This window comes from Lissotriton vulgaris, chromosome 3_1 (assembly GCF_964263255.1).
Source record: "Lissotriton vulgaris chromosome 3_1, aLisVul1.2, whole genome shotgun sequence".
In the NCBI taxonomy this organism is placed as follows: domain Eukaryota; kingdom Metazoa; phylum Chordata; class Amphibia; order Caudata; family Salamandridae; genus Lissotriton; species Lissotriton vulgaris.
This window is the reverse complement of record NC_141689.1, coordinates 47,143,680-47,156,231: the sequence shown is the minus strand read 5'-3', so window position 1 is coordinate 47,156,231 and position 12,552 is coordinate 47,143,680. Positions and strand designations below refer to the sequence as shown.

General features: G+C 39.0%; 1 protein-coding gene across 1 annotated transcript in view; it reads left to right on the top strand.

The window, feature by feature from the left end:
- LOC147725913 (vomeronasal type-2 receptor 26-like) overlaps nucleotides 1-12,313 on the top strand; it is a 59,134-nt gene extending 46,821 nt beyond the window's left edge. The window contains exons 2-3 of the mRNA XM_086962831.1: nucleotides 5,806-5,929; nucleotides 11,430-12,313. Coding sequence (XP_086818957.1) covers nucleotides 5,860-5,929; nucleotides 11,430-12,313 — 954 coding nt within the window. The 5' untranslated portion in view covers nucleotides 5,806-5,859. The remainder of the gene's footprint in view (nucleotides 1-5,805; nucleotides 5,930-11,429) is intronic.
- The last annotated feature ends 239 nt before the right edge of the window (nucleotides 12,314-12,552 follow it).

Genomic DNA, 12,552 nt, shown 5'->3' with positions numbered 1-12,552 from the left:
CTGGTCTATAAGGTTGACTTTACAACCATCACCATAAGGGTTGTTTGGACTGGTGCAAGGTGCTCACTAGAATAGTGAACATCATATACCAGGCCAACTTCTCACAGAAATAATTTACTGCAGATCGATTCTGCCATCAGAGCAGAATAATTTATGAGCAGTTCTGCGTTAAAGCAGTAAGCTGGAATTGCCAAATTTCTCTGATTCCGCCAGTGGTGTGAATAATCCCGTCAAGTCCTAAAAAAGTACACACTGAACCACCATTGCAATACATTTTTTTGTTGCATGGGCACATTTGATAATTTTTGAAACCTCCCCATGTAACAGTTTAACATTGCTTACACCATATTCTCTCAACCAAGCTTGAGATCTGTTAATGTTGACAAATAAATGACGCAAATTGGAGGAAGAGGGTTAGTGTATCTATCGATTATTTGATGGGTGGGGGAATGAGATAACACTTTAGAGAAACAGACAAAGCATTCAGCAAGCCCATGAACATGGCACATTTGTTGTAGAAGAGAGAAGACCACTAAGGTTACCTACTCAGTGTTTAGCCAGCAACTAATATAAGAAATATTTCAAAAACCTTGTTGAAATTACCATCAGATAGACACTTGGTGCAGTGGCTGAAGATTAAGAACATCAGTGCAGCCAAAAACCTTGGTCACGATCATGGGTGCCATTACTTTCTTTGTATATATATATATATATATGTATTTCCTCCCTAACTATATTCATCGAGTTACAGGCTTTTTACCATCTGTAATGCTTCACTCTATGAAAGACTGTATATCGATATCAGTACAATCTTACAATAAAGATACAAATATTTACAATGAAAATTTAGAAAAATTATAATGAACACAAATGGTGCTGGTGCCTGCTTTTGCCAGTGACCATGTTGGGGTCAGGGGTGAGCATCATAGTAAGACCTCTATAGTGGTTCTATTTCTTTGAAGATGAGAAGGTATGTAGAATAAGAAAAGAAATCAACAACATTATAAAATCAAGGTAAACATGCTAAACATAAAGTCAGAGTACAGAGCACAGGCGAGCAAACTAATAATTTAAGTTCAATCTAGTAGCACTGATTCCTGACACTTAGCTGCTAGTACACAGAATGATTGATTACCCAAACAATAAAAAAGGTTAACCGTGCCCTTCATAGTCAAATCCAGCACACAATTACAACAACCTTTTTTAACATGGGAGACATTGGTGTGAATAATTAAAAAATACCTTACTCTTTTGCATTTCCAGTCCACAGGGGAAGGCCTCTTTGAGTACTCTAGTTTCCCATAGAAGTTGATAGGCATGGACCCTTCTTCATCATGTGGTTGTTGATACTTGTAGAATATTTTCCTTCTTCTAAAAAGAGACATACCTGTTGAACAAGAAAATAAAAAGAAGTTTAGCCTTAGTCTAGTCCAGGTAAACAGAAATGTGTGGGATGAATCAAGAGTGTGTGGAATACAAATTTCTTCATTTTTTATCTAAGCTAAGCCCACCATATTTATCACATAAATCATAATGTGATATTCATCGATTCAAGTTACCTGTGGCTAGTGAAATGTTCTTCTACTTATATATACTGCTCGTTTTTCCCATTGAAGTGACATTATAAGAAATTGAGATATTAGGTTATCGGGATGGAGACTCATCTTAAGCAATAACCACAGTCCTTGTTAGGTTGAATCACTAAAGTCACTAAAAGTTAACTAATTAAAATAGCAACAAAAGGCAACTGTGTCAACTGTGATGAACTGGTCATTTTGAGGCAGACTGTGATAGAGCATAGGTCGATCGACCAGGTGGGAAGTTTTACCTTTGGTCGTAATCTTTTAGACGGAGGTCTAGAGACTTCAGCACGACAAGGGAACTGTCAAAAGGGTATCACAAGGTCAAATGATGGAGATTTCCATGTTTATGCTTGCTCACTATTTGGAGCTCAGACTACTCTAGCAGGGAAATGATGTAACTGATGTGGGCTTCACAGGGCCAGATATCTTATCCACAAGGCAAAATTAGATTTGATAGAGAAAATGTTCTGGGAGAGAGTGAAAACCAGAATTCTCATCTCAGCAGCAACTCATCTTGATTGGATTGGCTTTGCAAATACTCCCGGTCTTTTGGAAGTCTTTGGTGCCAAAATATTTCTAAGACCCAGGGTTCTCAGGGTGTTAGGAGGCATAAATATTGACACAGCCCAGGGTTCCAGGACCTCAGACACAACACCTGTGGGTCAAGATCCTCATCAAAAGAGGTCACCAGCAGAGTCCAGGCCAGGTCCAGTTGGAACTGTTCAGCTAAACACGAGTCCAGCCCTATGATCATTGAGTCCATTTCTGTGTGCTGGGTACAAGAGGGAGAACAGGTCCAATCCTTTATGGCTCTTCCTAAGTTTCAGACAGCAGGTTCAGTCTTCTTCTGATCTTCTATAGGTTTAGTAGTATTCTGAGGAGGACAATGGACATGCTACATTTATGCCTTCCACTAGCCTGTAAGTGGGGGTACTCCTGGTTCCTCCCCAATAAATGGGATACAAATACCCAGGTTTTACCCTACCCATTTTTGCAGCATTATGTGTGCCTTTTTGCCAACAATCCCACAGTGCTCCTCCTTGTCTGAATGCAAGATGGTCAAACCCTTCTCTCCTTGTATAGAGCTTATGTGTCGACCTCAGAGTTGTGGGTGAGAGAAATGAGCAATCCTTCCTCTGTAGGCTCCTCAACCCAGTTCTGAGGGCCGCTTCATGCCGACTATGATTGTAGTCTGGCTGACTGAGCGAACAAGGAAAGGGCCTTTGAGGGTATCATCTGTCATCTGCCTTTGAATGGGGAAATTCCCTTTGAGGACGACAATTCATTTTCTTGGCACTGCCCAAATGGCCATTCTGCTGGCAGCCATCATGTGCCTTGGTAGAACCGAGGCACAAGGAACCTAATGAAAAAAACGCGCAAAACGTGAAAAGGGGGCATCCTCTCACTCAAGCCTTTGAATCTTTCTCTAGGAGCACTTTTGACACCTCATTCAGGGTTAAGCTCTCACAGGACTGCAACTGGAAGCTAATACAAATTAGCTTATATGGGCCTTAGGCAGAGAAAAGTAAACTTTCTAACAGTAGCTTTGTTCTCAATATTTATTGAATATCCAACTCCTCCAGTGAATTGGGTTTTTAATTATTTCTCCAAATAGTCCACAAATAAAATGTTTATTTGTTGCTTATCTGAAGATAAGATTATATAATGTCTAATTACATCTCAGTGTTTTCATATGGAACAGCCAGTCGTCCTACAGTGAAAATAGCTCTTGGGTCCTTTTCACTACAAGGAGATGTGTAACTATACATTTCTACATGTCATACTTTTAAATAATGTGTACCCTGCCTTTCAAAACAGTAAAGCTTACCTAGGGGTGACTTATTATTTATTTGAAAAGATGATTGTGACCTTTCGGAGAGTTTATTTTGAAAGGCTAAATTACAGTTTAAAAGTTGCATTATTCAGGCTACAATGATAGCCCTAAAGTCATGTTTTACACTGCCACCGTAGTAGATGACAAATTGAGAGTTGCAACCCTTTATGGACATTTAACTTATAAACCCTTTTGTCTTATATATTATATATGTTGGCTTATATGTAAGTTAAGTATGCCAATTAGGGGTATACCAATTTCATCATGTTGAAAAGGAGGAGCACATGCACTGTATCGCTGGTTAGTGAGAGTAAAGTGCACATAGTTCTGCAGCTAACACAAATATATGGGGCAAAAATATGGGGGTGCACCATGCAAAAGATGATAGTTTCCTATAGTTCAGTTCTTTGCATCTTCACTTACAGTTGAACATGGGATAGTCATGGAAGGCAGACATCTTGTTTTTTTGAGGAAACGCTCTGGAGAGACCAACTCAAAGGAGGTGGTCAACCATTCAGGGAAGAATCTCTTACTCGGTTGTGAATATGGATACAACCTTTTTAGAAGAAATGTATGTGTAACTTTTCATTTTATTCGATGCATCCTGTTTTCCTTTGATGAAAGTGGATTACATTTGAAGCAGAATACTGCTTTATTTAACAGCAATCACAGACCTGGTAGTCTGCTGACCCCAGCAGATCACCGTCTCTCTGATTGTGGCCATTGTAGTGGGCTAGAATTTGCAATCTAACTCATGAATTTTGATGAAGGAGGTCAAAATATGACCCACTACGATTCTGTATTTTGCGAAATGACCTATTGGTACATAGGCTGGTTCTCAAAATACCAAAGTATTCAGTAAAAGTCGGAGCGCAAATTACAACCACCTTTACTGCATCCATTTTACTACATTACAAATAGGAAATCACAAAATCACAAGAAATCACAAAATCACAAATTGCCAATCATTATTTGTCGCAATCTACAATTTCTCGCTTGGAAACTATAAACATGAAGCTGTTAGATACTGTTGTTTTCTCACTGCTAAGCTAATGGTTGACTCAAAGTTGAATCAGTTTACTTTTATTTCTTTGTCAAATTATTTTTCAAATAAAGTTATCTTTACCCTAAGAACAACCATCAGAATGTATCCCTAGTAGAAATCTGATGGGTTCCCAAACAATTGTTCAGTGCATAACTTAGCATCTAGGCCTTGGAACATTTCTGCTGTTGGAAAACCAATGTAGCAAAAAACACAAACTAATGCAAAGTTGTGTTGCCCATGGGGTTCATACAAAAAGTATCCTTTTAAGTAAGTAAATATGTTATGGAACTCTTCCAACGTTGAAAGCTTCCCATCCAAGGTAACATTGAAAAAAATGTATTGGGAAATGGTATGGTCGTCCGCTTATAGCACTGGATCCAACACAAATTTAACAGGACGTTTTTTGGATATCAAACCCTTACCATCTTGTGAGCCATACCGGGACATTATTGAAAGGCCATTTGATAGAAAATTGGATTTTCAATTCAGAATCGGGACCCTTCCCATAAAGGTGTTTACCCGCAAATGGTCAGCTACCCAGGACGACAAATGTCCCTATTGTAAAGACTCGATTGAGAATATCGCTCATATACTGTTTGTTTGTCCCCTTTATGTAAGCCCACGATGGAAGTGGATAAAACCTGTGTGTTTAAATCTAGGCACACGCAGGTGTATTGAGGCGCTAAGAATGCTGGAATAGGATTGCACACCCTGTTTAGCGACTGCCGTTGCAAAATTTTTAGGTTGGTCATGGACTATGCGCACCCGCACTTTACAACAGCTAGATACTGCTTGATGAATTGACTGACACCGATTATTATAGGCTTGCTTTTAATTAATTCCTGTTTTATTGAACTATTTTTAATTATTATGTATACATTTTCTCTAAATTGTAACATGACAGCACCTTGGTTTAATGATTTTTAAAAAAAAAAAAAATTTTAATATTGTAGTATTTATTGTGTAGTGTAGGATGTAAAATTGCTTTTATGACTTGCTGTCGAATAAAGCTTTGAAATTTGATTTTGTAAGTAGTTATGTTTCTGTGCTTTACCCTCATGTAGCCTACTTTATGTTTAGTCTTAAAGCCTCTGGGTGAATGGAACCTGCGGTCTAATTTAAAACCCACCATACAGCATCTTCCTGAACGTAGATGCACCGCTACTGTCTTAGGTCATGAATTTATCATGTTAGATCTACATTGTGAGCTGACGATTGTAACAAAGATCTATTTGATCAGTTGGTGAATGTGTTTCCCTTCTTGCTCCATTGGAGTAATCTGATTTACAGAGTACTCTCTTTCTAAGAGGTATGTTTCTTTACCTTCACTTGTTTTGTTACAGATTCCCCGCTCCGTCTGCAGTGAGAGTTGCCTTCCAGGGTACCGTAAAGCTACCATGGAAGGGAGACCCATCTGTTGCTTTTACTGTGTGCCATGTGCAGAAGGGGAGTTTTCAAATAGCACAGGTGAAAGAAGCAATTAAAATGTATACAACTTTCTGTTTCATGTCTGATTCCTAAAATAGCACTGATGTTATATTAGGCTGAAGAGTGTAAGACAAATATGATAACATACATAAGTGGCATACCTGGTAGAAATGTTTAATATCACTGTTATTTTCTACAGCACACACTTCCTACAAACATTTGAGAACTAAGAGACGTAGGGTCTATTTAACAAATGTTCATGCAACGTAGCACAGCAGCCAAAAATACTGCACTGCATTGTGGGAGAAAAAGGAGGGAGCAGAAGAGTGCCATATCCGCAGAGATTGTTTTCAGAATCGCCATTAGGAAATTGCCATTACTAATGTTTGAAAATTTATTTTTAGAATAGTAATTCTTAGTGGGTCACAAATCGACCATCCTCATGAATATTTATAGGGTCGGTCGCCATTGAGACCCATTAGAAATTATATCCATCACAGGCTTGATTGGTCTGCTGAGGTTTTGCTTTCAAATAAAACAACCTTTTAAAAAAAGAAATTAGAATGGGTTTGAAAGAAAATAATGAAATGTTTACCTTTCATTCATTCATTAAATGTCAGTAGTGGTCTACAAGACCACTGGCTGCTCTTAAAAAATATATTTTTTAACTTACTCAAAGGGAAAGGTATCCACTTTGTTCCCCTTTGCATTTGTAAATGGGTTACCACCTCATTTGAGTAGGTGGTAAAACATAAATGTTTTGAGACTGGAAGTCAGTTGCAAAACATTAACACATACCACTGACATATAGTATCAGTCAAAGCTCCTTCTAAATACTGAATCACAAACCCAAATTGTGATTCTGTAGAATTTCGGTTTGGTGTTTGTGCATGTAAAACATATTTTATGGTCACAAATGGCCTGATTCTACAATCTGGGTAATTTGTGACCGCAAAGATTCTTCGTACATCCTGCCCTTAGTTCTTCACTGAAAATGTATGTTTAGTTTCATGGAGACTAGCATTCACTCAATATGAAAACCTGATGTGCATAACATAAGAGTGGCGCATTCTGACTTGAGGTAACACCACAGCATTAAATGATTTATCTCTATTGTACAGCAACCCATTGCTAAATATTAGCACATCGGATTGTACCTAAAACTCGATTGTCTAAACTGACCTACAGATTGTATACATTTAGAGAAAGCAAAGCAGTAATTGAGTGTGTTGTGAAAGTGCTACCTTGTCCACAGCAACATAAATGTATGATGTATTGATCCTATAGTATTCGAGCGTTCGTTCAATTAACTTTATTCGATTCATTGGAATCATAAAAGTTTACACAATAAAACATCTAAAAACTATTTTTAAAAATCGCACATGTTCCCTACCATTGATCATTAGCAAAATTAATCAATTTTAAAATCATCATAGCTATCCCAATCTAAGTTTGTACAATTGACTAAATAGAACATTCTTAATAAAATGAATGAAATTAGATTCATTTTCACACTTCAGAACGTTTCCTGATTATAAATGCAGGTCTAATAAAACTAAGTACTGCCATAGAAATTACAGCCATGGATAGTGCCCCTAAATTGGCATAGCCCTCTTGATAAGAGCAGGGCCTAATAATGTTTAATATGGGTTTAATAAAATGTGCTCTAGGGTATTTGTACAGGGAACAGAACAACATAAAATGCATTGTACTCTTTTTGGCCAGGTTATCACAAGGACAGGGAGCTAGTCTCTCACACCAGCCAGCCTGTTTGGGATAGGCCACAAGAAAATGCAGTGTTCCCAGTCAAATTCTGGTCAACAGAAAACGCGATTGTACATGCGAAGTAAAATACAAATAAAATTGCTGGGGAACCAATGCCCCATCATCTATTGTTCCCCTGTCCTGGTCAGACATCCTTAATTCAGTGTGGTATGCATTTTTATAATCATTTTCATGCTGGACTCAATAGTATCTGGGTTATTGTAACATTCCTCTAGGCCAATCTTATTAAAAGTATCCTTAACATAACGCAGCCATGGAAGTGGCATTGCATTATCCAGGTTCATACAATCTTTAACGATACTCCCAGTGAATGTCAAAGTCTCTGAAGACCAGATTTTTGCCCATAGGATAATTGGTGCAACGTTTATCCTATCTTTCACGTATTCCAGGCCCACCTCTGAGTGACAAAATGAGGCTAATGTACTACTCGGAATCATTAAAATCATTTTTTTAAATGTGTTCTCTAAAACGTGAATCGCAAAACTCTTGTGATAACCCCATACTCCGGCCCCAAAAGTAGCTACAGATAAACATTTGGATTTATATAAAATTATAATTTCTGTAACCAGTTTATGTCCCAATGTTCATGCAAAACTAAACTGGCCCTCTGTTATTCTACTGGTCTGTTGGGCCCTTGTCGTAATTAGTTTGTCCCAACTCAATTTGTTGTTAAAAACATTACCTAAATAGGAATATTTGGGCACCTTCACAATGATTTTTCCATTCACAATGAATTTCCTAGTCTTAGTTTTTTCCGGACCACAAACCATGATAAATGATTTGCCATAATTTACTTTGAGGTCCAGTCCTAACATAAAATCAGTGAAGGCGGTCAGGGCCTTTTGTAAACTATTGGCCGTCAGGGTTATTAATACTGTATCATCGGCATAGGTCAACAGACGGATGCGTCTACCTCCTACTCTTGGAAAATCCAGTTGCTGTTTAGTCAAGAATGACAATAGACCATTAGTATATACAAGAAATAGTAAGGGGGCCACAATTCAACCCTGGCGCACCCCGTCTGTGGAGGCAATGGGCCTGGTCTTCTCACCTCCTGGTCCAAAGCGCACAGCCACAGTGGTGGATTCATGTAGCCTACATAAAAGGGTGATAAGGGGCTCCTCAAAGCCCATTGCCCCCATCATTGTCCATAGCTTTCCCCTTCAGACACTGTCAAATGCGCTAGACAGGTCCATGAAGGCCAGGTGAATGGAGACCCCCCTGGCCTTCATGTATTTGCCCATAATCAGGGACAGATTAAGACACTGTTAATTTGTGCCCATCCCCTTTCTAAAACCATATTTGGTATCACTATTAATCCGGACGCATTAGCCCATGAGTCCAAACGTGCTAGAATCACCCTCCCTATATCCTTACATGTGGCATCAATTAGGGAAATTGGCCAGAAACATGTGGCATCATTCCTAATTCCTTTTTAAAAAAATTGGTACCACAACTGCTTCCTTCCATGAAGATGGAATTTGACCGAGTATTGCCACCGTTAAAAACAGCAAGGGTGCCCACAGGTGAAGATTACCTTTGACCAAATCTAAGGGTACCCTGTCTGAACCTGGCGCATTCAGAGATATACCCTTATGTATTGCATCTTCCACCTCACTCACGGAAATACTTTGGCTTAATTCATGAGCAGTTTTAAAATTAATGACAGTCTCATTCCTTTGCTCTTATATTGTTATTCCCCGTGAATTAAAAATGTTTAAAAAATGGGCTTCCCAAACATTGCCTGTTATGGTTGAATCAATGGCCCTTACATCATTAGAGAAAATCAGGTGGTTTATATCTCCCAGAAGCTCTTTGAGTCCTTGAGGGTGCAAGCTTTCTCCAAGTAGTCCCATGCTATACTTCCTAATTCATATTTCCTACTGTTAATAGCTTGTTTATAAGACTGTCTTGCTATTTTTATCTTAGCCTTCTATTGGGGGACTACTTGCTGAGCTTTCCTAAGATGTATTTGCGCCCTAGAGCACTCTGCATTAAACCACCTAATTTCTGGGATATCCCGTTTCCTAATTGACTTATTTAGTTTTTTACCCACATCAACACAGATAAATTCAAAGGACTGTATTACTATGTCAGGGGGGAAGTTAACAGTTAGGCAAGTCATAAATGTACCTATATTTTCTTTAACAATGACTTCCTCAAAATACTTTGAGTCCACTAGATTCAATTTAAGCGGAACTCCTTGATTATGATTATATTTTAGCGGGCACGCATCCCCCATAGCTTTCTGTGCTATAACATTCATAGAGAGAATCAGAGGATTATGATCACTTGCAGGGTTTGGTTCTACTGCGAAACTATCAACCAACCATGTATATTTACGGGTAATTAATATAACATCAATTGTGCTCACACTGGCTCCCCCTGATAAGCTGCAAACTGTACTGAGGGATTATTAACCAGGGTGTTCACCATACAGAGATCATTCACCAGAATAATAGTATTCAGGACATCACCCTGCAGTGTGTGCCTAAAATGCGGGACAGTATGATTTTCTGTATCAGCTACCCCACATACTCTGTGTGAGCTATATGGGCAGACGGTGCAATTAAAATCTCCTGCCCATATTATACACAGAGGTTGGAATTTCGCGGCAACTTTATTGATCTCCTCTTTAAGTTTATTAATAACCTCAGTATTATTTGAGTCGAATATGTTGTAGTACCAATTACTTAATAACATTATGGGATCAGTTAGATTAAAACTTAATATAAGCTGGTGCCAATGGGAATCTATTATACTCTCTGTCTTAATTGAGTCGTAAATAAGTGAAATAAACGTTACTAGAGCTCCCTTAGCTCTCCCTGCAGATGACTGATTTGCGTGTGTATATAATGAGCGCTATCCATCTAAAGTGCCGTCAACCTGGCTCCAAGTCTCCTGGAGACAAATAATATCAAAAGACTTCATATATTGTAGCCAAACTTCATCTGTTAATTTTGCAAAATACCACCGATGTTCCAAGATATAAACCTAAAAGGCCGTACATTGGTGTGCTGGGTCCTAAGTACTTAGTGGACAACAACATTAACATTCTGTGCCCCGCATGCCTCATCGACACTATCATTAAAAGTTGGATCATCGATCTCAATATTTGTGACCGACCCTATAGCTTCTCTGTGACCATGATTCGAAAGCCCAGGGTAATATAGGCTATTATTATTGCTGTTTAAAGGTAGTGTAGCCACTATACCACCCAATTCCTCAATATTAATCTCCAGGACGTTAAATGGGACAACAGTATCCCCAATATTGTTTTGAGCTGGGGAAAGTCAATCTATGCCTGCAAGATTACTTAGTGCCTCAAAGCGGTTAAAATGAAACCAGGATGGGAGAGGGGGAGGCTGTATTTGCCCTACAAATCTGCCCTCATCTTCGATATATCTACTTGCTCTAGGAGGTTGATAGAAAAACCCAAAGGGCAGAACAGACGTCCCCCCCTCACACCTTCAAAGCAGTTCTCCATTCTATCCAATATGGTCTTTACCAAACCTGAAGATCTGAAAGTCAGAACGATACAATCTCCACGGAATGATTTATTGGATTTCCCCACCCATCATATACGGCAAACCATGAGTGTGGTATTAACAAGAGCAGCTATAGCTGTTTCAGGGGAAACCTTTGGAGCATTTCTTGTCAAATGTCAGGTTCAGTTTCATGTGTGATTTTTGATGATCAACAATTTAGCATTATTTATATCTTTAACATTTTATTTTTATGGTTTATATTTTAGACATGGAAAATTGTTTAAGATGCCCGGACGACCAGTGGCCAATGGATAGAAAAGATGGCTGTATCAAGAAAGCCACTGTTTATCTCTCGTATGGTGATTTTCTGGGAGCAATGTTGGCATCGGTATCTATTGTACTATCCATGGCCACTGCTGGTGTGTTGGGAATCTTTCTCAGATATCGGGATACCCCAATAGTGAAGGCCAATAACAAGAATCTCAGCTACACTCTCCTTGTATCTCTGCTGCTGGCCTTCCTCACCTCTATTCTATTCATTGGGCGCCCTGCATTATTGACATGTTTGATTCAACAAGCTGCTTTTGGGATTATTTTCACTGTTGCTGTGTCTTGTGTATTAGTGAAAACCATCACTGTTGTAATTGCCTTCAAGGCCATCAAACCAGGTAGCAGGTTAAGCAGATGGCTGGGATCTCAGGTGTCTGCTGCTATGGTCCTCGTGTGTACACTGGGAGCAGTAGTCATTTGTCTCACTTGGCTGCTCACTTATCCTCCTTACCCAGCCACTGACACTCAGTCTGAAACTGGAACAGTGATCCTACAGTGTGACAATGGTTCTATTACTGCTTTATATGGGATGCTTGCTTACCTGGGTCTGCTGGCATTTACTAGCTTTGTAGTTGCCTTTCTAGCCAGGAACCTCCCTGATAGATTCAATGAGGCAACGCTCATCACTTTCAGCATGCTAGTGTTCTGTAGCGTTTGGGTTTCCTTCCTCCCAGCCTACCTGAGTACTAAGGGCAGGTACATGGTGGCTGTGGAGATCTTTGCCATCTTGGCTTCCAGTGCTGGACTTCTGGGCTGTATATTTATTCCCAAGTGTTACATCATTCTGTTCAGGCCAGATATCAACAAAAGATGCATTTAGAAGACAGAAATCATTTATAGTCACAAGATCAGCTGTAAACCCTGATCAACATGGGATGTGGTGAAGTCCATCAGCTCTTTAATCTTTTCCATTAGAAAATGTATTGGTGTTTTAAGAGGAATCATTCAGTCCTATCCCAAAGGGGTCAGTACAAAGTACCATAATGTAACTAAAAGTTATCAACAAAAGTAGGTTTCAAGCGTTGTCGAGTAATTATGTACCAATAAAAGAAATTACTG